This window comes from Colletotrichum fioriniae (assembly GCF_027942845.1).
Source record: "Colletotrichum fioriniae strain IMI 355084 chromosome Unknown scaffold_13, whole genome shotgun sequence".
NCBI lineage: Eukaryota > Fungi > Ascomycota > Sordariomycetes > Glomerellales > Glomerellaceae > Colletotrichum > Colletotrichum fioriniae.
In genome coordinates this window covers 941,146-965,593 of record NW_027076849.1, presented here as the reverse complement: position 1 = coordinate 965,593, position 24,448 = coordinate 941,146, and the positions used below count along the sequence as shown (strand labels likewise).

General features: G+C 50.4%; 9 protein-coding genes across 9 annotated transcripts; 1 reads left to right on the top strand and 8 right to left on the bottom strand.

The window, feature by feature from the left end:
- Nucleotides 1–13: 13 nt before the first annotated feature.
- Nucleotides 14–1,480, bottom strand: N0V96_010006 (uncharacterized protein; the record flags this gene model as incomplete). The annotated part of the gene is made up of 1 exon (XM_053197294.1): nucleotides 14–1,480. The coding sequence occupies one exon, from the start codon at nucleotides 1,478–1,480 to the stop codon at nucleotides 14–16; it is 1,467 nt and encodes a 488-aa protein (XP_053045172.1).
- A 645-nt stretch (nucleotides 1,481–2,125) lies between these two features.
- Nucleotides 2,126–3,836, bottom strand: N0V96_010005 (uncharacterized protein; the record flags this gene model as incomplete). Its single annotated transcript, XM_053197295.1, has 4 exons — nucleotides 2,126–2,474; nucleotides 2,526–2,730; nucleotides 2,783–3,436; nucleotides 3,491–3,836. The coding sequence occupies 4 exons, from the start codon at nucleotides 3,834–3,836 to the stop codon at nucleotides 2,126–2,128; spliced, it is 1,554 nt and encodes a 517-aa protein (XP_053045173.1).
- Nucleotides 3,837–5,575: 1,739 nt separating this feature from the next.
- On the bottom strand, nucleotides 5,576–6,059 carry N0V96_010004 (uncharacterized protein; the record flags this gene model as incomplete). The annotated part of the gene is made up of 3 exons (XM_053197296.1): nucleotides 5,576–5,699; nucleotides 5,760–5,832; nucleotides 5,885–6,059. The coding sequence occupies 3 exons, from the start codon at nucleotides 6,057–6,059 to the stop codon at nucleotides 5,576–5,578; spliced, it is 372 nt and encodes a 123-aa protein (XP_053045174.1).
- Nucleotides 6,060–7,503: 1,444 nt separating this feature from the next.
- On the top strand, nucleotides 7,504–7,941 carry N0V96_010003 (uncharacterized protein; the record flags this gene model as incomplete). Its single annotated transcript, XM_053197297.1, has 1 exon — nucleotides 7,504–7,941. The coding sequence occupies one exon, from the start codon at nucleotides 7,504–7,506 to the stop codon at nucleotides 7,939–7,941; it is 438 nt and encodes a 145-aa protein (XP_053045175.1).
- A 305-nt stretch (nucleotides 7,942–8,246) lies between these two features.
- On the bottom strand, nucleotides 8,247–9,893 carry N0V96_010002 (uncharacterized protein; the record flags this gene model as incomplete). The annotated part of the gene is made up of 2 exons (XM_053197298.2): nucleotides 8,247–9,625; nucleotides 9,680–9,893. 2 exons carry the CDS (start codon nucleotides 9,891–9,893, stop codon nucleotides 8,247–8,249), a joined length of 1,593 nt encoding a protein of 530 aa, XP_053045176.2.
- Nucleotides 9,894–14,035: 4,142 nt separating this feature from the next.
- On the bottom strand, nucleotides 14,036–15,609 carry N0V96_010001 (uncharacterized protein; the record flags this gene model as incomplete). Its single annotated transcript, XM_053197299.2, has 4 exons — nucleotides 14,036–14,054; nucleotides 14,166–14,997; nucleotides 15,053–15,196; nucleotides 15,252–15,609. 4 exons carry the CDS (start codon nucleotides 15,607–15,609, stop codon nucleotides 14,036–14,038), a joined length of 1,353 nt encoding a protein of 450 aa, XP_053045177.1.
- A 1,041-nt stretch (nucleotides 15,610–16,650) lies between these two features.
- On the bottom strand, nucleotides 16,651–17,067 carry N0V96_010000 (uncharacterized protein; the record flags this gene model as incomplete). Its single annotated transcript, XM_053197300.2, has 1 exon — nucleotides 16,651–17,067. The coding sequence occupies one exon, from the start codon at nucleotides 17,065–17,067 to the stop codon at nucleotides 16,651–16,653; it is 417 nt and encodes a 138-aa protein (XP_053045178.2).
- Nucleotides 17,068–18,913: 1,846 nt separating this feature from the next.
- N0V96_009999 (uncharacterized protein) lies at nucleotides 18,914–19,978 on the bottom strand (the record flags this gene model as incomplete). Its single annotated transcript, XM_053197301.2, has 1 exon — nucleotides 18,914–19,978. One exon carries the CDS (start codon nucleotides 19,976–19,978, stop codon nucleotides 18,914–18,916), a length of 1,065 nt encoding a protein of 354 aa, XP_053045179.1.
- Nucleotides 19,979–20,527: 549 nt separating this feature from the next.
- Nucleotides 20,528–22,780, bottom strand: N0V96_009998 (uncharacterized protein; the record flags this gene model as incomplete). The annotated part of the gene is made up of 11 exons (XM_065758811.1): nucleotides 20,528–20,720; nucleotides 20,783–21,270; nucleotides 21,334–21,567; nucleotides 21,624–21,737; nucleotides 21,804–21,831; nucleotides 21,896–21,933; nucleotides 21,989–22,103; nucleotides 22,158–22,174; nucleotides 22,240–22,378; nucleotides 22,436–22,494; nucleotides 22,556–22,780. The coding sequence occupies 11 exons, from the start codon at nucleotides 22,778–22,780 to the stop codon at nucleotides 20,528–20,530; spliced, it is 1,650 nt and encodes a 549-aa protein (XP_065612578.1).
- Nucleotides 22,781–24,448: the final 1,668 nt, after the last annotated feature.

The following is a 24,448-nucleotide window of genomic DNA, read 5'->3' as shown; positions in this document are numbered from 1 at the left end:
GGGCCCGAGGGCCTTACGCAAGCAATTCTTGAAATGCTTCATCCAACTCCTGCAGAGAGCTCACAATATGAGATTGCCGCTCCTTGATCCAGCTATCGAGATCTTGTAGTGTCTGTTTTGAGTTGCCAAACATGCGTTCCATCTCCTTGGGCTGTGGACCCCCCGACGTGGCTCTATGCCTGATGATTCCAGCCGGGTCAAGCGCTTCTTGGAACTCTGACTCACTCAGAAACTGATATGATCCATCTTCAAGGCCAGCGTGCTCCAAAGTTTCTTTGAATATCCTAGATGCCTCCGCATAAGGGAAGTTGCTGGGGGATACGTCTTCCACCTTGGCGTATCTGACAGTTTCTGAAGCAAAGTGGTGCCCGACACGAAACGGTACTTTGTGCTCCCGCATCAAGAAATCGGCCAACTCTTGAGAGGCGGTCCAGTCAAGATCCAACTCTTTCAGGGATCGTTTGCCGTCAATGACAAGTGCGTTGAGAATCCGTTGCCATTGTGCGAGAACCTTTGTAGTGCCGTTGATGACAGCCAGATTGTGGCCGAGGTCTTTGGCGTCACCGTAGCCAGGAGGAAGGTTATGTCCCTGTATGGCACGACCAACCCCTAAAGTGACAATATGGGATGCGTCGGATCTGGTGTTATTGAGTAGGCCTGGGTTCCTCTTCTGTGGCATAGCACTTGAGACATATGTGTTCTCACCCCCCTCTTGGAGAAGAATCCATGGCTTCGGCTGAGCGTATTGATTCATGACGTCCTGGATGTATGCGCTGGTGTGAAGAGCGATCTGAGTGGCAATGCCACCAAGCTCAACTGGCATCTCAGCCATGGTGATTTGCGCTGCATCGTAGGCGTTGTCGACGACTTGCGCAAAGCCGAGATACTTGGCAATGCGTTCACGGTTGAGAGGCCAACTTGTGCCGTTTAGCACGGTCGTGCCCATCGGACATCGGTCCAATCTGGCATAGAATTGCCGTAGTCTCTCCGCATCGCGATGAAGGCCTGCGATGTGACCTAGCAAGTAGTGGCCGTATGAGTTGGGTTGGGCTGCAACACCGTTGGTGTAATTCGGTACTAGTGTCGAGGCATGAGTTTCCGCCATCTCAAGCAGGCGAGTTGTTGTCGCGTGGAGCTGTGCAGCCAACTTCAAGACTGCATCGCGAAGAATGGCCGTACAGACCGTGGCAAGCATGTCCTGGCTTGAACGACCGGCGTGTAGGAGAGTTGTTTCAACACCAGCTGCTTCGATAAGGAGAGGTTCGAAGGTGATGACGAGGCTAGGACGCGGCGCGCCGGGTTCGTCGCCCGAGTCTAAGAGTTTTTGAAGTCCACGGCTGATGCGACGGGCCACATCTCGTTCCAAGAGACCTTCGGAAGAGTTGATCACGGCGCTGGCTTTGTTGATTTCACCGAGCCAATAGTACGTGTCCCGGCCAGGGACCGGGAGGTTCTCCGGCGAGACTGCCAAACCCGGCATGATATTTAGCAGAAAGCGAAAGCAGGCAAGTTGTTGATCAGGTTGTGGAAATTGAGTCTTGTTGCTTCAACTTTATCGTGGTTTGACTTTAGTCAAAACTTTTGTGCTCACAGCTGTGTTGGAGATAAGGTAAACCCAGTGAGGGGAGATGACAGAGTGGACCCGAATGAGGCGATGCATCTGCAGTGTCGATCGGAGCCGACTCGGTTATCAAGCCGGAGTCAGCACACTGGGTTTAGCACTTGCTGAATTTCGAGGATCATTTCGTATCCTTGATTTCCAACTTGCACGGTTGAACCTCGATGAATCAGAACGTGAGAAAAAGCAGCGTAACATCCTTGGAACTTGGGATCCAAAGTCCGGTTCGCAAAAATGAATCGGCAGAACCAAGCCTCCTGAGCTTCAAAGTTTTGCGAAGCTTCCGTGTTACCTCATGTTCCCGATCAATCGCTGATACAGACAAAGGGACTTTCAAGGCATCGCAGTGGTTGATGGATTTGAAATTGTACCATTTGTTCATTAAGTTCCTACTTTACTGTATGGATACCTCGTTGTATCGCGTCAGTGCATGCTCGGGTATCTCGGACGTTGTCAAGTGCCTCATATGCTCTTGTCTCAAAGTCATCATCTTCGTACAAGTCCTTCTTAAGAGTTGTTGCCAGTTGCGACACCCCAGAAGTACGCCGACCAAGCACCCAGAATCAACATAACCAGAGACCCAAAGCAAATCATAGAGATTCGCTTGTTGCGTGCCCCGTTGTCCTCGTAGAAAGCCCTCTTTCTCTCATTCCACAACTGGCCATTAGCCCTACGCTGCTTCCTAGTCCATTGGAGGTTACCCAGATCGATGGACCACCACGAAAGGACACCCAACATGATTGAGACCAAGACAGAAGCAGCGGCGAGAACGGCATAGACGATGACAACGTGGTCGTAGCTGTCGTTGTCAGCATCTTGGATGGCTCCGGTGATGACCCGGACGATAATGTTCATCCTGCAACTTGTTAGACAAAGATCGCTGTGTTGAGATGGATCGAGAACTTACGCGTTGTTCGTAGCAATCTTGACAGCGTAAGCGGAGCCGAAGACAGATGAGTGCCACATCGAGGTACGTATACTGTCGATAATGGTAGTAGGGCCCAGAGTGAACGCAACGGCGTAAATGCCAAAGGCGGCAGCAGTCCCTTTGGTATCCGTGGCCCAGTTGATAAGTGCCATAGCCAGGAAGACTCCGGTACCGCATATAGCCACTAAGAATGGTCAGAAACCGGCAGAATCGTCAAAAGGACATGGCTGACTTACACAAGGTGATACGGTTGCCCAGTAGATCGATGAAGGCGCCAACGCAGGGAACCAAGAAGAAGCCGGCGTACTGCAGAGTCGCCGAGTACCAGCCAGCAGTGATGGAGTCCGTCTTGAATCTCTTCTCAGCTAATTCTGTAGCATTCTGCGAGAACACGATCGCAGTGCTGGTCTGGAAGAGGGAGAACGACAAGACGGCCCAGAACACCCACGGTAGCTCGAGCACCTTCCTGACTTCGAACTTCTTGGACTTCTCAGTGAGCTTCTCACCAGTAGCCGGGTCCGTAACGTTGCCAAACTTCTTGTGGGCGATGGTGTTGAAGCGGTAGAAGACGAGGGTGAGGATATTGGTGAAGACATTCATGAAGACGGCGATCCAGAAAACCCATGCGAAGTTGCCAGTGTTCTTTGCAATAATGTTGGCCGAGGACTTGCCGACAAATCCGCCGATTTTCTTGATACCGAGTTCGAGACCGAGGGTAGAGGCAAAACCGTTGTTGGGCGAGAACCAGGAGCTAAAAACCTTGTACTGGGCGACCTGGGTTGCGATGTCACCGAGGGCAAGGATGACTCGGCCGCCGATCATGAGCTTGAAGTTCCGGGTCTGGGCTGCGGCGGCAACGATGATGGAACCGATGGAGTAGATGATGTTACCTTTTGCTGCGTCAGTTTCATTGTCTTAGACGAGACTGCAAGTGCGAAACTCACCATACAACATGGCACCGGCACCACCGATTCTGTCCGTCACGATACCGCTCGTGAGAATGAGCAGGGTAACCATGAAATCTTCACTGGCTTCAAGCAGGGAAAACTGCTTGTTGTTGATGTCGAGCTCCTTCTTGAGCGTCGACTTTAGGGCGCCGGTGATGCCCGAACTCCACGAAGAACCGAAGCTGATGCAGGAGATTAGGATGACGGCAATGATCTTCCAGTACATCGGGGGATGAGGCTTGAGGTCGTCCTCAGAGTCCGAGGATGATGACTCGGGAACCTCGTTGACGAGGTCTTCGGGGTGTTTCTCCCGGTGGGACTCGAGATCTGCGCGGGCCGCCATTGTTGTTTGATAGTACCGGTATCTCGGTAGAAGTCTAATGCACGAATGATGGATGAGAAGGACGAGGGGGCGAGGTGAATGCAACCATCGAAGCAGCGCTCGTCTTGCTATTTATTCAACCTTTGTCGGACGGTAACCGAACTGTGTTGGTTCGCAAACCCGAGGTCGGATCGAGACGGCACGGCGAGAAACGTAAGACTTGGCTTAGAAGCAGGCAACTCGGACGATGGAGAATTCCATTGAAGGACTTTTTCCTCTCATATTCAAGGTTTTCTTTGCTCTGGACTAGTGCGCCAAGCTCCATGATGGCTCTCAGAGATGCATCTGATAAGATTAAACAGGCTAGAAAACCCCTTTACGAGTCAGGGATATGCTAGTCCGAACCATCCCGTCAAACCCAACGACCTGTCAACGCTCAGCTTTCAATCCACAGCGGGGTTGTTGCGAAGTGGAGTCTCAAACGAGTGAGAATTTTCTCACAGTGAGAAACTCGTGCATTCGAGATTCTCCATACCTCCAGCTTTGTTGGCCAGTGAGAAAGCCGTTGAGGGCAATTTTGGCCGGATGCAGACGACGACTTGTGATTCCATCCGGGGGAAGTTCCATCAAACTACTTGAAAGTCTCGGCTTTCGGGTGGGCTTTGCCACATGGGGGCAAGGATGGCGTGGCTTTCAGCCGTATGTGGGCGTCTGACCCTCGACTGGTATCTGATGATCTCGAAATCTCACCGTGAGGGATTCAAGCCTTCGACACTGCATCTTCAGCACGGCCAAGGTTGGATAGCTTTAGTTGCACTTGGCGGACCACGGGGGACGCGTCTCTTTCGGTAAGTACCGCTGTGAAATACTAGTTTCCCATGCTTGCCATTTTCATTTGGCTCATTATTTTGAGCCATTCGGCGAGAGATCGGTGCGGCTGCTCGTAGAACGTCTCGTCAGACCGAAAAGCGCATTCTCGTGTTCTTGGTGTTCCGGTTTTCGATGGGAGCGAGCCGGTCTCGGGCTTAGTAAGCAGCGAACACTCATCAACTACTCCGTAAACGGTTTAATCTTTTGATCTACTGTTCAAGCTGTTGCCTTTAATCAGATCTCACTGCACTCTCAAATGAGCTAGTACATAACAAGTTGAGATTAAGTGCGGCTACCTTATGCTGTCTTAATCCTTGGTGATTTGTGTGGCATGTTTCGTTCCAAACTGCGTGAGTTTCCGTGACCTCATGAAGCAAGCCCATCTGCCGATGGCCTGTGCGCGAGAGGGTGGCAGAAATTCTTCGTGTTTTATCTGTTTTAGTAGCTTTACAACTCCACGAGCACGACTGAGTCACAAAGTCACAATTTCTAGAAGGCTATCGACTAGAAGATGTCATTTTGTTTACGAACTCATCTGGCTAAGACCCCAAGCCCCTTCGCGGTAAGTTATCATCTTTCCTTTGAGACATATCTAAAGCTTACTGAGATCTTAATATCTCAACGGTTGCACCACATCAAGCGGATAAATTGAGTCAAATGAAGTGGACAAGGAGGTAGAGTGACATATCGATTGCTAAAAAGCTACCAAGAGACAAGAGAGAACTATACAAATCATACTAATCCCTAAAAACCATAGTCCATTCCAGGCATTCTTGACCATTGTTGCAGGTAAGAGCAGATTGCCACCGTGCTGGCAAGTGACAAGTTGTGCTGGAGACCGAATCATGTTGCGCAGACTGAAAGAGCAGCCTTAGCAGCAAATGAACGCCTTAGATGTTGCACAAGAAGGAAGAGACATCGTCGTTCATGGTGCTGAACGAGGGGTGGCTGCGGATGTCGGTGACCTCACCAGTAGTGGCAATCTGGCCACCACCGTTGCGGCATCCGGTATCACTGTAGCAAGTCTGTTAGAAATCTGAGGTGATTGAAAGATGTGCAGATCTTTAAACTTACTTGTAGAAGATGCAGTTGTAGCCGTTGGCGTTGAGAGAGCTGACCTTGTCGTTCAGTCTTCCGATGGGAGAGACTAGAAATTGTCAGCTAAGGACCATGATTGAAATGAGCAACCGGAAACTAACCGCAGAAGCCAAAGTTGAAGTTGACAGTGTCGCAGTCAGCCATGCCCTTGTCACTGCAGAGAGTGACGCTCTGGTTGATCTGTCTTCCCTCGACTTCCTTGTTGGAAGTCTCGACAGGGGCCGCGAAGACAGCGACGGAGGCGAAGAGAACAGCGATGATGGTCTTGGAGAACATTTTGAGAGAGTTTGGAAAGTTGGTTAGTTGGGAAAACTTGTTGAGTTGGAAGAGAGAGAAAGCTGTAAAGATTGGAAAGCCTGAAGCTGAAAGATTGTGATGATTGTTGTCAAAGAGACTGAATGAAGTGTGTGTGATGATGAGAGAAAAAGAAGATATTTTCCGTGGGATTCACTCTTCCTTTATAGATTTGAGAAGCATCTCAAGATGCCTCTGAACTTGTTGCCGTGTCTTTGAAATCCTACACAGAAGGTTCTCCGCCAGAGAAGTCCAGCGCAACTAGACCGTCAACGACATGATTCTGCGAAACCGAGTTAGTGATCTCGAAGCCCAGGTTTCTCATTGCGAGAAATCAAACCTAAGGAATTGTAAAGATAATTGCCAAGAGTCTCGTCAACATGCCTTCACAGATCCTCGAGGCTGAGTTAAGAATCTTGGCAGTCATGCATCGAGCTCAGATGGACGAGGGTTCATCCGCGTAGTGCACGCATACGCAGTAAGTTCGGACCAAATCATAGTTGTGTCAATTATAGATGGTTCCTGTCCTTTCAGGCAAGGTCAACGTTGGCAAGGACGCTGAGTTGGGATAAAACTGCCCGGTGATGACTCGTCTGCCCACGCTAAACTAGATTTAACGTTAATTGTCCCAGGCTCAACCTGACATTCTAAAGCGCTGGGTCGGAAAAAAGCAGGCCTAGACTTCTTCGGATCTGTGCCGGATCACCACTCACGGACCAAAAGCTGGCGTCCGTCGGGAACGGACAGATGCTGCTTTTTTCCGCTTGTACTGCTGTTAAGGCACAAACGGGCGCTGTAAGGCGCAATGAGCCACGTGCCAAGCCCCTTTATGTGAAGCTGCCCCAAATGTGGTCAAAAGCCGTAAAGACTACATATAACTTTCTCCGTCCGACGTTCGTTTTCGTAAAGCACCTGGCTAGGCATCAATGTTGAGTAAACACTCTGCTCTGAAACTATAATAGAGACAGCTCATATGGAGACGGGTTTCCAAGACTCCAAGATACACTCGTGATAGCTTCAACCCGTATCTAAGCCATGAATATGCCAAGAGTGCAATTCTGGATCGTGAGCTCTCGGTTTCGGGTGACTCCTGAGTATCCGCATAACTCGGGGTTTGAAGAGATCGTGATAGAATTGTGCAATTTGTAATTTTTCTTCTTTCAAAGCACACATTGGACTTTAGTCACAAGAGAACACTCAGGAGTCGGCTCTTCCAGCAATCACGAGAGAGAGCTGTCGGAAATGACGGCCTGTAACATTTACATAAATACTACTCCATCATCCGCCCTTCGTACAGACATATCGTCATCCAAACCAACCACTTCGATATCCTTTTACACTCTTTTCTCAGTCCTTCAATCAAAAGAACACTTTCTTTTCTACACAACTCGCTTTAGCAAGTCTACAAGTTTCATATCCTGCCAACATGAAGTTCACCACCATCACCACCGTCTTCCTGAGCGGTCTCTTCACTACCGCTACGGCCATCGACCCCGCCGTCTACGCCAACAGTCTGCAGGAACGACAAGTCGCCGGCGCCATGGAGACCCAGAACTTGGTCCGCGCCGAGAGCATCCTCAACTCGGCACGCTCCGGGTCGGTTGGCAACATCCGCAGGCGCCGCCTCCGCGAGGCCCAGGAGAGGCAGTGCGTGAAGCAACCTGCCACGGAGTGCAACAAGTGCATGGACACTCTGGTCGGATCAGCCATCTTTGAGGTCATGGAGTGCGGTATTGCGGCTCTTGGTGTTGGTGCGATCGGTGGAGGTACCACTGCTGCACTTGCTGCCATGGGGTTCTTGGCTTGTGACGGAGCCGTTTACAACAGCTACGAGAAGGGCTTGATTGAGTGCAGAGCCTTCTAGGGGTGGTATTAGTCTTACAATTTGGGAAGGCGGATGATACATGTACACATATCTGGTGCTTTTTTGATGTTAACTGAGATATTGTAACTTTTGCTAAGTCTTAGATTATGAGTATTAAGCCTGAAGAAAACTCCAATGATGATGATATAAGTCCCTTATGGAGAATCTAAGCGAGTTGCACGTGCTGCATTTTCAAAGATCTTCGAAGTACTTTCGGATCGATCATGTAAAGCCTCGCAGGTGACGATCATGAAGTCCACTATTATCATGACTCTAGTGTGTATTAGATATTTATGTTCAAGCTTCTAGGCATTGCCAGTGATTATAGCAGCTGCCTGCTCCGACATGGCATACAACGGAGCCATGAGATGGGCGGCCATGGGGACAGGCAAAACTGAGGCATCCACCACACGGAGGCCCTTCACACCTTTCACCTTGAACTCGGAGTCAACGACCTTGCCCATGGAACACGTGCCATGGGGATGCCACGTCGTGACACCTCCCGCTGCTAGACGAGAGTTGAGATAATCGTCAGTGTCATCGAGCGACACGGGCTCAATATCATCTGGCGCGGTCTCGCCAGCGATAAAGTCCTTGCCAAAAGTGGTGTTCAGCATCAGCTTGGTCATTTGACGTATACCTTCGCGGTAAACGTAGCGGTCGACCTCGGTCTCAAGGTAGTTGAGGTTGATGACCGGTCCGGTTGCAGGGTTGGAGGATTCGAGGCCGACGGTGCCGTGGGAGGTGGGGAGGAAAGAAACTACATTGGTGTAGATGTGCGATCCATCCAAAGGAACGGTAGGGTTAGAGGCACTGTAGGCTTGATAAATGATGAAGTTCTCAAGGAAACTTCGGCCTGTCTTGAGGAGCGAATGAGTCGCGGCATCTGGTGCAGCACCCTCGTCCTCGGCGATGGCAGCGGCAAGGCCCGTCTTATCGACATCGGTGGACACAACCCAGTCGATCGGGTAGCCGGTTGCGAACTCAGGCTGCGAAAACAGTGGGTTATTGGAGCCAAGCGCAAGGCCTTCCTCAGGGTTCTTGAGCTTCCAGAACTGGTAGAATGACATGTGATCCATGAGATTCTTTCCAACTTCGGGGATGTCGAGCCTGACTGAGATGTTGTGCTTCTGCAGCTCTTCAGAGTCGCCGATACCAGAGAGCATGAGAAGCTGGGGAGATCGGTATGCTCCGGCCGCCGAGATCACGTTCTTGGAGGAGATCTGGGTACCATTGGCAAGCTGAACGCCGGTTGCCCTCAGCTCGCCGTCGCTGCAATTCTTGGCAAGGATAATCTTCTCAACCAGAGTGTCGGTCAAAATAGTGATGCCATCAAGGGGATAGATGACCGGAGTGAGTTCACGAAGACCGTTACGCCTGGTCTCGGTAAGCTCGGCGCGACCGAGGTTATCGCCGGCGTTGCTATCGAGGTTGGGCAAGCCCGTAACTCCGAGTTCTTGCCAAGCTCCCGCAACATCATCACGGAGAGGGTACGACCGGCCTGTGGATGTGACGGAAGCAACGTGGAGAGGACCCCCATTGCCGTGCTGAGCGGTACTGTTGGTGCTGAACCAGTCCTCCGCCTTCTTCATCCAGGGCAATTGGCTGTCATAGCTCCATCGCGAGTCGCCTACGATTTCAGCCCATTCATCATAATCCACCTTGGGGCCACGAGTATAGCCGCCTAGGCACCGTTAGTACTTTCATTTTGTCTCGGGAAAGTTCAATGACTGCTTACAAGAGTTGATCGCGGCGCCACCTCCCAACCCTTTGCCCTGGTTGTAGACGAGACTGCGGTCGTTGAGCGCGGTGACAGGTTTGGTCGGGTACTGCCAGTCGAGCTCGCCACCCATGAGATTCGTAGCGTTGGTGTAAAGAATGTCGGTACGCGACCGGGTGTCTTCGCCAGCCTCGATGAGTAGAATGTTTAGAGAACTGTTATACTCCAACATACGGCTTGAGATGACGGAACCCGCGAGGCCACCGCCAACTATGACATAGTCCCAAACTGTTGACAGCATTTTGTCTTGCAGTCTCTAAGTGCCAGATGTATGATGAATCGGGATTGTCTAGGAGAGAAGAAGGACCAAAAGTGACTTTGGTCGGGGGGGCGGGTGGTCTGGACCAAGCGAAAGGGCCTCGAGCATCACCAAAAGGCTGCAAGTGCAGCGATGTAGCTTCGGGTTTATATCCTAACGACAGGAGGTATACGCTTGCTCAGGCCTTTCGAAATATTTCGGCCACAGTAACCCAATTTTGATATTCGGGAAATACCCACAACCGGGCGCATGGTTTGATTTAGGTCTGAAGGCTGCATGCTTCCACTTCTATTGCATGTGCAATCTTGCCCATTCTCGGCGGCGTGTTGTACACGCAGAGCCATGCTCGTGCACCCTACCTAATGCGCGATGCTCCTGAAGTGCCTCCCTTCAAAGAGCTGGAGGACCGAGATAAGGTTACGTTGCAAAATCCTAACGATATTTCGACATGTCGGATTTGGATCGAAATCAATGTGCGCAAGACCGGTCAGGAATCATGTCCGAACGTAACCCTTGATGTCTTCAAGGCTCAAGTGCAGATTCTCTCCAACCGCATAAAATGTGGAATGTGATCCCTGCTAGCCGGCTTGGCTGTTTAGAGACAGGGATATTTATATGAGCGGGTGAAGAAGTTTGTTGGTTGACAAAACCAACGTTACTTCTCCCGAAAAACTACCCATCATCCACCGTCCTTATTATCGGAGCGTGGATCAGATTAAACTTCCCTCTGAACTCTATGTGCATGTAAGAATTGGCTAGAATATTATTCGAAAGTGAGTTAGGCACTCAAAGTCTACTTACAGCTGAAGTAGCGCCTACCAACGGCTCTGTCCTCAATACTGATGAAAAGCAGGAAGTTGCAAGAGACATTGGACTTTCATCGCGACTCGCGGGAGCGTTTTCAAAAAGGTTCTTTCACCCGTCCTTACCAGGATAGTTCGAGACCCTTGGTCTCCGGGAGCATTCACCTTGTTCCGCGCTCAAGAATTCGTCCCCAGTCCAAGGTCCAACATAGCCCAGCCCACAAGGCCTGCTTGGCGACAAGGGACCTCAAAAACTGCGCAACACCAAAACAACGGAGGGCCTTGAGATGAAAACAATTCTTACTGGCTGAAGAGCCCTCCAGAATCTCGTTGGTCATACGATCTGTCTATAATGGAAAGCAATACTCAGGGGAGCAATGTGACTAATATCATGGGTACTCAGCCGAAGATAGCCCGTGGTTTGATTGACAAGGCTGGAATATCAATTTTTCAATGCTGAGAAGATCATTCGACCAATACATCGGGTTTGATTACAGAGGTATACCCCTCGAGAACCTGCCCCTCGACTGTCGTTCATGGCGCGATACAGATGAAATCTTTCTTGCAAACATGAGGGAACTAGTACTTTGCATAGTTCCTGTCATCTGACTCAGGCACTTGCACGAGTTGTCTAAAGACGCAATGGAGTAACACAGGAGTGTGCACACTGAGCTCCGCCATGCTGTCCCGAGGCTATTCTCCCTGCTGTCTGGCGAGAGGCACAATCCCAAGAGCAATAACCACATCAGCAGATGATTGGATGATAGAAGACTGGAGGGATTAATAAAAGGAACCAGTGCCTCATCATTGTGTCCGACAAAGGCGCTCGGAGTGGCACATCCCCTGCTTTACAACTCGCAAATTGATTGGTTTCGAGAGAGAGGTCGCGCGAACTGACTGCGCCGCCACGCGTGCCTCCCGAGTGCAGATGGCCGTATTACCGGGTACATGGCTTGCTTATCGTCAAAGAACCCAAGTCTTCGGTACTTGCTTGCGAAAATGAAAAGGCTTCTTTATTCGAGTACAAGCGTGGCACATTACCCATGATTTGCAGAATGGAGGAGTTCTAGAACCCCCTTTTTGGTATACATCTGTCAGGGCCGTGTTCGAGGTTCGACTGCAGGAATGATTGCTGATTTCGACAGTTGATTTCAACTGAATTGATAGAGGCATATTTAGAAATCTGACAGGAAACTGTTTAATCTGCCTTGGTAAATCAAATTCTGCGCAATGTGTTGTATAGCGACTCACAACTGGTATGCTGCCTGCGCTGACCTCAACTTGCATAACTCTGACGACCTGCCCGATATGGAATAGAGTGGGTGTAACAAGAAAATGTTCTAAGACTGAAGCCCTGTCACAATTTCATCGGTTCAACGTATTCAAGGAGGATGAGGGCTGTCAGGCACAGGCACAGGCGCGACAAGAAGGATCTGAAGACTTGGCTAGAATCGCCAGGGTCAACGTCTCAATGCAGATGCGTCCCTGACTCCTTGCATAGTCCCCATTCGTCACCCGCCGAGATGGGTTCATGCAAGTTTTGACAAAGATAGCTGTGCCGCAGAGACTCACAGGATAAGACGTAATCCCGATACCCACACCAGCCGTAGTTTGTACAGTCTGCCTGGAATTGAAGTCGAACTCTTGTTGAAAGCATCAACTCAATCTTGTCCCCCCGCCGACCACCCAACTGCCGCAAACGCAACAGCTCTAAGAGCGTAACGACAATGGCTGTCGATTCGGACCTCTCTCGGATTAAGACTACCATCGTGCCACTAGCAGCGAATCCAAATGCCGTACAGGTGATTTATACCAACATTGTGTTGGTGACACTTGTGACAGTGTGGACAGGGCTGCGTCTGTACTCGCGAAAGATGCGCCGGGTTCCCTTTGGAGTTGACGACAGCTTGTATATGGTAGCGCTGGTATGAAATGAGGATAACCCCGTGAACACTTGGGTTATAGACTAATCGTGAATTCGTCAGACACTGTTCTACGGCTTCGTAGTCCTGCATTTCATGAGTAAGTATAGCATTAACTAGGTTGTCATTGGGTTTCGCCCATAGAAATGTAACACATTTCTATCGATGCACGACTGACCAACAATTCTCAGTGCTTTTTCTCGGAGGTGCAGGTCATCACGTCTCTGAGCTCCAGCCGTGGCATATCGAGAAGTTGATGAAGTTTGGGTATGCTAGTCAAGTGGTCTACGCTGTGTCTCTTGGGTCACTTAAGATCAGCATCTGCTGGATGCTTCAACGCATCTTCTTTATCCGCCCATTCAAGGTAAGCAATTAAGACCCGCGTCAAAGCGATCGCAATCCCCTCATATCAATGTAGACTCAGGGTCATTAATCGGCGACTTCCTGGTCAACAGATTGCGGCCTGGGCAACCATGGGCTTATGCATTGCCTGGACTTTGATGATGATTTTTATTGGGTTACTCATCTGCAGACCTATTGCGATGCAATGGAATCCAACAGTTCCCGGGGGAGTTTGTGGTGATAAGATTACAGCTTTTGCTGCTGTGGGCGTGGTGGATGTCATTGTCGATCTGATCATCTTCATTCTGCCCATCCCAATGGTGCTGAAACTCCAAGTTTCCAGTGCACACCGGATCGCACTCATGGGCATCTTCGGAGCCGGTATCCTGTAAGTGAAACCCAAAGCTACTTGGTCATTGTCTGTTCTATGCAATGTTGGACGTATGACATTCGGACAGGTTCTGACAGATGAACTCGCCCTTAGGACAATCGTTTTCGGAGCCCTGCGACTTGCTTCGGTCTTCAGCGTTGACTTCCTCGACTTCTCCTTTACATCACCAAACGCTATGGTATGGAGCTCAGCTGAAATGGGCGTCGCACTCATGGTATCGTCGTCACCGATCCTCAGGCCTGTCTTCGATCGCATATTTGGCCGGTTCATCAGTACCCTTCGATCGAGTGCAGACCGAACCAATCTTCATGCGAAACACTACAATGGTGGCAAGTCTGGAGCGACGGGACCTCGTACATTTATATCAGCCTCAAAGCCCCACTCCCGAGGGGCCGATGGATTCATGGTCATGACCGACTCGGATGAGAACCTTGAGATGGATGACATGCATAAAGAGACAGACGGAACGGCCCTTGGGGGGAGAAAAGCGAGCCATAGGCGTTCCGAGTTTGGCGAAGCGCAGGGCGGACGTGCTATGAGAGATGATGAGTCGACGGATAAAATCTTTGTTCGTACAGAAATCGTCCAAAAGACAGATTAGAGAGTCTTGGAAAATCTGGAGATCTGTGTTTGGCGGGACTAGTTTTAGCTACTCTGCGGCCATTTATATCCAACATGAATAGATACATCTATAAGACCACCAGCACTTGAAGCCTAATGAACTGACCTGCGTCTTCTGCGCTTCGTCTGCGTAGCCTCGAACTCCTCCTTAACCAGTTCAAGCATGCCATCAACAGTCAGGATATCAATAGCAACGCCAGCCATACTCTTCGCGACCATGATGGCCTTATCAAATGCAGCACGACTGCCGGCAGCAACCTCAAAGGCAGCGGTATGAGGGCCACCAGTTGGGGCACTGCCATTCTCGTTTGTGATTCCAAAGAAAGGGCTGATCGTAGGGAAGTCCTTGCTGACGTTTCCTTGATCAGTGCTACCACTCGGTTCGCGCAACTTGTCAACCTCAGCGTTGGGGACCTCACCACCCAGCTCGGTGAAGTACTTTGACCAGGAGCTTGCGAGAACGTCGTTGGATACCATGTTGGAGTAGCCGTAGGGGCGCTTGGTGACGTTGAGCTCAGCCCCTGTGGCCAGAGCACCGGCTTCCCAGCATTTGATGATGCGCTTGGTCCACTCCTCCAGGGCCTCGTCCTCGGCGGATCGAATTTGGAAAGACGCTTGAGCGAGTGCGGGAATGACATTGATGCGTGTTCCGGCGGAGGTGATGATGCCGTGGATCTTGTCGGTTGACCGCGTCTGCTGGCGAAGGAGAGCGATGGCGTTGTTAGCCAAGACCAGGGCGTCTTGAGCATTAACTCCCTCCCAAGGAGAAGCAGCGGCGTGGGCCTCTTTTCCGTAGTATTCTACTTCAAAACGATCGGTCGAAGTGGTGATCATATATGGAGAATCGCCGCTATTCGTGGGGTGAGAAATCAGTGAGATGTCGATGTTGTGGTCTCCGAAAGCGCCGGCCTCAAGCAGCTTGACCTTGCCACCAAGACCTTGAGTTTGAGTGAGCTTTTGCGCAAAGGGTATGATGCATTGCATGTGACCTACTTTCTTCAGCAGGAGTGCCGAACAGGATCACTTTGCCAGGAAGGCTTTCAGCACGCATGATCTCCGCGGTAGCGAGCGCTCCTCCGACAGAGGCTGTCGCAATGAGGTTGTGCCCGCAAGCGTGCCCCAGTCCAGGTAGGGCATCTGCCAAAATCCAGTCAGTCTCGAGGCGAAAGAGTAGCAGTCATGATGGACGCACCGTATTCAGCATTGAAGGAAACCACAGGTCCCTCACCCGATCCTTCAAACACCGCGACGAATGCGGTGCTGATGTTGTAGATGGATCTGGTGACATTCCACCCTTCATGAGATTCCATGAAGGAAGTAAGGAGTTCATGGGCCTTGACCTCTTCGTATCCTAGCTCGGGATTGTCGTGGATTTCCTTGTTGATTGGCCATAACTCATCAACGATGGAATCGATGTAATCAGATACATCGGAGAAGTAAGGGCTCGTTTCGCCGGTGCCGTTGCTCTGGCGAGGAATCACATTGAATGCGACAGCCGAGCTAACACCAAGCGCTGCCACCAGCACCGTGAGAGGACATTGGATACCCATAATGTTCTCGAGTCAGTGAGAAGATAGAGATGGCGAAGCGGGAGAACTTGCGTGAGGAATTGATCGCTGCGTTAGACATAGGTTGATGTGTTTATATGTATGTCGCGGCCCAAAAATTACTCAGACTTTATTGACTCACCTTTTTCCCTTCGCCCATGGCCGGTAGATGGAGACAGCAAATTCCGCCAGAAGCTTAACGTCTTGGCGATTACATGAATAAAGCGCTCATCGATTACACAACGAGACATGCCATTCGTTGTCTGAACGAGACAAGGGGCCTGCGGACATCTGCCCAGCCTTGCAAATGAGGAGAGGGAGTTGAGATCAGCAGAACGTTGAAGAGTTGAACCCGACACAATCTCCACTTCCGTCTAGAGATACCGGCCTTGGCAGAAGAGATAGCCATTTTCTTCCACATCTTCATTATGCTGATATGTCACCCAAGGGGCATGGCCCGGCTCTCCGGGAGAGTTGTCATGTCCGATCGGCTTTGCAAGAACTTGGGGCCCCGCGTGCGTCTTTGCCGTGGAAAAGTCCGTCCACTCTGCTCCTGTTACCCTTCGCGTTGTCACCAAACAGCATCGAGGGGAAGTGGTGGGGTTGGATCCACGCTTGGCAAGTAAGCTTAAATATAGCCGATCGTCAAAAACTTTTGCCGACGGCTATCTTCGCAATCATTGCCAAGGGATGGTAGCGCTCTCTGCTGATTTGTTACACTAACGAGTCAGTTGTGGATGCTGCCGGTTGTTACCGCATCGCATCATGTCATGAAGTTGGTATGTAAAGTAGCTGGGTGAAACCTCTTGTCGTTGTCCGTACAAATTTCCAATGCCCAACTGAGTCTGTCTACAAACTATCATAGTCATTTCCGCACTTTGATCTTTCATAGATGGCGCCGTGTTTTTCCCTACTGACCACTTAATGAGGAGAGATTGGTAATGAACGGCAAGGGATGCATTTGTTGATAGAGATGGACAGATGTTGTTAGACTGGAATCGGGCTTTTAACATGAAGTAGTTGATAGTGAAGCAATGTAGCGACCTAATGCACGTATCGAAAGGAAACAACTCCTTCGCCACCATGCCCAGCTTTTGATCCTTTAATATGAGTATGGCTTGTGACACCCAAGCGCTCCTCTTCCTCGAATCTCTGATTCTGTTTCTTGAGGTAGAACTTGATCGACAACGCTACACCGCCACATACCAAACACGCACCAGACATGACCGCGCCACCGGCGTAGTACCGTGGCTTCTGACTGTCAGGGAACATATAACTTGTGTAAAAGTGCGCCACCCCAGCAGCCATAAAGTTGACAATGGCTAAAGCAGCAGCACGTTTCGCTCTAGGCCGTGGAAGAGAAGAGCTGAGCCAGCTAACGCAAAGGTTGTAGGGCGCGTAGGAACCGGAGGTCATGAGGAACATGGAGAAGTATCTTCCACCAAGAGATGGTACGAACATGGCCTAATCGATGTTAGTTTGTGAGATAAGGGTCCAAGTTGGTTTCAATGTACTTACTAGAAGATTCCCAAGGAGAGCAAAGACCATGGGGACAGCGATGTGATAGCCACGTTCGTCTTTATGTGACGCGTGGAAAGATACACACAGCGACACAATGAAGGCGAAAAAGTATGGCGGGGATGTCAAGAGAAGAGTCGTTGTCTGGCCGTAGCCGAGAGTTCCCACGATCGAGGGAAAGAAGTTGTTGAAACTTTGCGCCGTGATCAACGCCATTTGCTGCACAATGAAAAGATACAGTTTGGGATCGATCAAGGCTTGTTTGAGTCCCCAGAAGATCGACTCTGGGTCTTCGTCGACAATTCCTGCATTCTCTTTGCGGATTCTCCACTCCTGTTCAAGGTTTAGTAAGGGGAAGTGGGTAAGAGTGCCTATATCAGGATCAAGAGGACTTACAGCGTAGAGCTGATGCTCTCGTGATATGAAGAGATGCTTGCTTTGTAGTGGGTAGTCTGTGAGCAACGGCAGGAGGAGAAGAGCAATGACTACAGTCATGGCGCCTTCAATGATAAAAAGCCATTCCTATAGGCTGTCAGTGGGGCTTTGACTCACGATCCAGTTTCTGGCTTTGTGAACTTACCCATGAAGGTCTGCCTGCCTTGCCTTCCATACTAGAGGTAATTCCCGCGGCGATCAGCCCTGAGAATGCCGTGGCGAGCATGTTTCCTCCATATAGAATCGCGATTCTGGGGGGCAATTCTTTTCTATTGTACCAGCATGACATCAAAACAAAGACGGCGGGTAGGAAGGGAGCCTCCACTAGGCCAAGGATAAAACGAACGGCTGCGAGCTGAGAGAAATTGGTTGTGAAGCCCTGGCACATGGAGAGAACTCCCCATAAAGAGGTGATTAGGCAGATGTAGTAAGAAGGTCTTACTTTTCCGATGATGAGATTTGAAGGAACTTGTGTGATGCAGTCTTGTGATGAAGTCAGCGTCAAGGCTTCAGGTGGGCTTATAGGGTATTGGATTAAGGCTTACAACCGACATAGAACATAAGAAGGCAAGTGTTGTACTCGGCATTTGTTATGTTGAGCGTCTCTGTGAGACCTGTGATCTTAGCACTTGCTATATTGTTCCTATCGCTTAGAGGTTGTTAGCAGAGAAAGAGTAAGGTAAGTTAAGATAATCAGTCGCTGTTTGTTGACGTACAGAATATTCAGAAGGAACAAGATGAACACCGATGGCATCAAGGTAAGATCAAGACGCCTTGTCAGACCCCTTTCAAGAAGCCTCAATTCATCGATTCCCATGTGCTCCAGCTCCTGAGGCAGAGGCAACTCTTCCGGCAGCAGAGTCTGCCGTTTCTCTGTATGCTCGGCATCTTGCTTCTGTGCTTGGATTGCTTCTGACATCATGAAAGCTACAAGCCCTGACGGAGCAGTTGGTAGGCATGTGTTTCCCTCAAAAGTGGGATCATTATGCTCAAAGTATCTAGTCGTAATATTTAAACAAACTAAAAGTTAGCAACGTTGTAGTGATTGAAGCTCCGGGGAGAAAGCCGGCGGGATGCCCCTGTGACGGCGCCTCTGATCTGGGGCCCCGGATTCTTGGCTTGCGGGGGAGGGGACGGATAGCTCCAGGGTTGTCTTTTAACACCGGGATACGCGCTCGCACCGACTTTTCCGAATATCGGGAAGAATGCCGTAGGACTGGTAGGCTGGATGGAATGCTGGTCGGCAATCATGGCAACACAAGCTAAGGTCAACTTAGCCGCAGATATTGGACCAGGTTGGAACTCATAGGTGAGGAGCAGTATCTTCAAAAAGCGCCCAAGAGCTAATTGTGATTCATTGAGATGCCTCGAACACCTTCTGATTTACCGGCGTCAACGGCTTTCCAACTATAGTGCCGTCACTCCCAACCACTTCAACAATATTTTTCATAGCATTCAGCTCAAAGTTGACTCGCGTGGTGATGGCCGCTCCGCCGTTGTGACACGTTAGAGTTACATTCTCCATGTCCGCCAGTGTCTTTGAAACTTGTGGTTCGTGATAATGTACATCCAAGCCAGCAGCTGACAACTTCCCGCTCTGTAGAGCTTCGATCAAGGCTTCTTCGTTGACCACTTCGCCTCGTGCGGTGTTGACGAGCCGGGCACCATCCTTCATAGCTGCAAAAGCTTCCTTGTTGATCAAGTCGTGCGTATGAGCATTGAGCGGAGTATGAAGCGTCACGCAGTCCGAGACGGCCAGGAGTTCGTGTAGTGTTGGATGGAAGGTCGCTTGCAACTCTTCCTCGACCTCCAAGGGTGATCGCACCACATCGTAGTAGTGGATCTTCATACCCAACGCGGTCCTGGCCTTGTATGCGAGCTTCTTGCTGATGTTCCCCAGTCCCACGATCCCAAGCACATGATCGCGCGGGCTCCACGATATACCTCCCACCAGACGATGCATGGCAAGGAACTGCTCGGGGTCGCACGTCCTTGCCGCTCTCTGTGCCCTCCAAAAGTTGCGGAAGACGGAGAGGATCATGAACAGTCCAGTGTCCGAGACGGCCTCGTCACTGGCACCTGCGCCATTAGCGTACCAGATCTTGCGACGGCCGAGAGCATCGACATCGGCCCAGTTGAATCCTGCTCCCGCAGAGGCAAAGATGCGGACTGATGAGGGCAGGAGGTCGATGAGTTCTTCATCCCACTGGCCCATCTCGCCGCCGGTCTGGAAATGAGGGCGGAATATCGCAGAAAAGTCGCCATATTTCTTCTCTTTGAGGGCTTTGATGAATGATGCTCGGTCGGGTTCTTCGTTTGGTACGACGGTGAATCGGTCTGTGAAGATATCCTTGTAGTAATCGTGGTTGTATTTGATATCCTCGCCAAGGCGGAGGACGATCGGCCTGTTTCCTGACATCGTCTCAAGATGCTCCTGGAAATTCAAACTCCGTGCATAGCCGTGGAAGTGAGATCTCCGGATCTTGTTTACCGGAAAAATGAATGACTGGTGATGGTTCCTTGGTAAGACCAAAGCTGAAATGTCGGCGGGTATCAATAAGAGAAGTTCCGTGACAGCGATTGATGACTGTTGATTTGCAAGCGCTCATTTTGTGCTCATGCGGATTAACAACATGAAGTGTTCAGACAAACGGAAGTCTTCCGGTGCGGTGTTAATCCCCGCACGTTATTCCCGGCAGGATGACGATATCGGCGAGAAAGCCGATGCATATCCGCCAACCCACTAAACTTCCGAAACCAACGCCCAGTAACAAACACTGAGGGTCACTCATTTATAATCAATCTACCTCATAGATTCAAACAGAGGGTTTTGGAAGAACTATTATTGTTTTTGCAAGAGAGAGTTGTGGTCAAGTCAAGAACTCATAAATTTACTGCAAGGGCTGTACCAGGACCCGAATAGAGGTCCATGTGTGGTTGGCATCTCGAGCAACTACCAGTTTTGTCATCAGACAATCGTATAAGCCTCTACAAATTTCTCATTGGGAACTTTCATAGTCTCCAACACAGTTGATGCGGAACGAGGCTCCAAACTCTTCTTGACGGGATTCGGCGCAGAAAATACCTCCTCGAGCTCTTCTAGCGTTCTGTGGTTAGTCTCCGGGAAGAAGAAGTAGATGAAGATTGCCTCTAAGATATCCCTAAGGGAAAGGTTAGCATAGATGAATGGAACTCTGATGGCGTTGACCGCCGAGTAACTCACCAGAAGACAAAGACAAGGTAAAAGTAATAGCCAATCTTCTCAAATGCAGGTCCAGAACTGTAAGCAAGCACCAACGAAATAGCCGAGGAGGCAAAGTTGCCGACCGCAGTTCCCTTAGCACGAGTAGAGGTGCTGAGAGTCTCGGCAATGTACATGCTCTGCTGAGCTGTCCAGCCCAGAGAGAACACGACACCGAATAGGAAGACGAAGGCGATGGTGGAGTTGGCGGCGTTGGTGTTGCTTGGGTCGTCGACGGCCATTTTGGACGTCCCGGTGATAACAGCGAACGTGACGGAGCAGAACAAAATGCTGTAGATGAGCAAGGGTCGTCGGCCAACGCGATCGGTAAGACGGGCGCCAATGACACTGCCGAGAAGGCCGAGAATGCTGTTGACTGCGTTGAGGGCTAGAACCTTCTTTTCGTCGGTGATTCCGGCTGTGTTCATCATTGTCACGAGATAATAGCTTGAAAGAGAGTTTCCGGAAGCCTGGTAAAGATAAGTATTAGAAATCACACAACGTTCACATTACAGAGGATTTGAAGGTCTTACCTGTCCCATGATGGCCATACCCAAGACGCAAATAAGTCTTCTCCGAGCGGAGTGAGTGTTCCACAACTCGTGGTAATCCCACCACTTCTTATCACTAGCTTCATTCGAGATCTGGGCCATCATTTCCTTCATCTGCAGTTGCACGATAGGATGGTTGGGGTCTTTTTCGCCGTGTAGCTGAGTCAGGATCTTTGCTGCCTCTTCGTGTCGGTCGTTGGCTACAAGCCATCTGGGCTATTGAGTTCAAGATTAGTTGAAGGATTGGCCCTGAAATTAAGTTGGCTACTTACACTCTCTGGCAAGAAGAACACAAAAGCGACAACGATTCCGGACGTGACCAGTTGACACCAGACGGGAAGACGCCAGCCGCCGTCACCCGGGATGAAAGAAGCGCCGTAGGCAACCTGTTAAATCGTAATCAATATCATTGCCGAAGGTAATCAAGCTGTTCCGAAGCTTTAGTCGCTTACCCAGCCTGCAATGAAAGCTCCAACGGGCCTGTCTTATTGTTAGCTTGGTGGATGATATTGACATACTAATCAAAGTCCACAGGGATTCATACCACATGCAGTTGTACAGTCCAGTCAGGGTACCTCTCCACTGTTTCCCAAATCATCAGTGGAACTTCACTAGCAGTTCTCAAGATTACACATACCTTGGGGTGAGCTAACTCGCTCACGTAGGTTGGAGCAGAGACACAGCAAAAAGACACGCCAAAGCCCAAAACGAAACGTCCCCCAAGAAACTGAGGGATATGGTTTGCTGTAGCTCTAGATAAAAAGTCAGCGTTATAGACCAAAATTTGAATAATGAGTTTGTCTTACTGGATACAAGTGCCGATCTATGACATCTGTCAGCAAACCTTGCCTGAGGAAAGGTGGAAATGCTTGTATCGCATAGACTTACAATAATGAGCAAAGCGCCAGTAAACATGCCCCAGCGCCGGCCGAGAAGGTCATTGACGGGTCCCGTAAAGAGAATGGCGCAGACCGATCCGACGTTGTACATCATAAACACGATGCCGGTCGAAGAGCCCGAGGTTTTCCTACTCCTGGATCAGCCTGCTTCTCCTTCACAGGCGTCGCTACCACGAAGCACCTACATATCGAAAGTTCGCTGATAGGATTTCATTCCATTGAGCGATCCCATGAGTGATCCATCCTGTTGCTTTCTGTCAGCTGATCCAGGTCGGTATTGCTCTGCAAAGTCAAGGCAAACTTACATATCCGTTGAGGGCACCGCAGCAGTACGCCACGAACAGCACACCATAAAGGTTGAACATGGATTTCGTCCAAGGTGAGTATTTGCCATCTTCTACCTCGTGCGCGATCTCGTGCGCAGCGACGGCTGCCACTACAGCGGGAGGCGCGTCTTCCATGACATCGCTGCTAGCGAGGTCCCGCTTCTCGTCGTCGACGGGGTAGGTCCGGTTTGTTGGCTCAGCCATCCTGGCAGGCAAGTCTCGGCAAATATCTCGGCGTCTTGTTACTCGAGGAGATGGCTCAATTCGAGTGTTGGACCTTTAGAGTCTGGGGGACACGGGGAAAACTACCACCTCCTCGCGATCGATGCAGACGCGATATCGCCCTTATATACGTCTCTCATTGCGCATCTCAATGGTTCGGTTCCCAACTTCTCAATCCCTCGGCTGCAACCAGACCACTCCGTCACCCAAGACCAGCAGCGCAGCAGCCAAGCCGGCGCAAGTGGTCTGTCAGACTGTCTCTGGCATCTACGGCCGTCGCGTATCCACATCCGTGGGTTCACTTGAGCATGGATAAACACCTGAGCTATCCCCGCATTTCTTTTCTTCCCCAAAGTTGACTTACCCCAGACCGCGCGATCCCCCAGGTCGATCACATGAGGGGCACTAGTCCGCTGCGAAATCCGGGTTCTGTCCGGCAGTTTGGAGTTAACGTTCTCGCTAGGAAATTGAACCGGATTCCCGAGGCGTTTTATGATTGGAGGGGATATGAGAGGCATGGCGAGAGCCGTTTAGCTCCCGCTTGGCGATCCTGTGCATTTGGGGGTGGCTGCCCAGTCGGCTCCGAGTGCCCCGGCTGTTGAAATCAACTGAACGATGGAGCTTGATGCTAATGACATGGCGTTCCTTGGCGTTGCGCCCAATGAGCCCTTGCGAATGGCGTATAAACTTTCCTCGACTGTCTGATGGCCCTATTAGTGGCGACCCAGATGGTTGGAACGAGAATGTCCGTCGCGCTATGTCGAGCCATCCAGCTGGAGTAATCAAAACCAACATGCAAGAGAGATCATAGGGTTGATCAGGCGTACCCACACTGGTGCAGGCATGCATACTTGGGTAAGTATGCGACTCAAGGCCATGTGGGAAACTCTCCTCTCCCGACTCGCAAAATTTGGGGCTCTACAGAGCAGAGAGCCGGTCAAGGAACTGGCCCGGGCCGCTATGAACACTACGAATGCTGGAAAATACGTGCGTGTACGATATTATGAGCTAAGCAGTTACCGTGCAGCATTTGGATCAAATAAAATGCATATTCGATCAATTCTCAAGTGATTGCAAAGGCAGGAAAAGGCTCGAACAGCGTGACGAGCCGCGAAGAGATGCAAGCCATGACTTGAAGCCACGACTCCTCGCATCGTACTTAGTACTTAAGTGAGTAAGTAGACAGGGGAAGGATTAGTATTCCGCTTGAGATTAATGGACTTGCCAAACTCAACTTGTGAGGACCTTGGATCTCAAATTTCCCTTTTCAGAGCTGGTGAGTGTGAAGGATCCCTAGCGCGTCAAGCTATCTGCCTTCAGTAGCCCTCTTGGCACATATTGGAGGTGACTGTTCTTGCATTCGGGGAGCCGGGGCCGGAACTATTGTGCTTTGCCATTTCCTGAACATGACAAGCATGTCGTTGTCCGATTGCGGCTTGATAAAAAGGTATTGATACAAAAAGCCCTTTTGCAGGAAGTCTTTACCCGTGACATTCGGCCCCAGCCGGTCTCCGTCGGACCATCACCCCCGCATGAACAGATGCCAGATCCTTGGCCTCAGTTAGTCAAAAAAACAGAAAATGCGGGCCTCTTCCACTCTGGTTAATGACGCTTGTTGGTGGTCTTATGTCGGCACGACTTTTGCGAAGC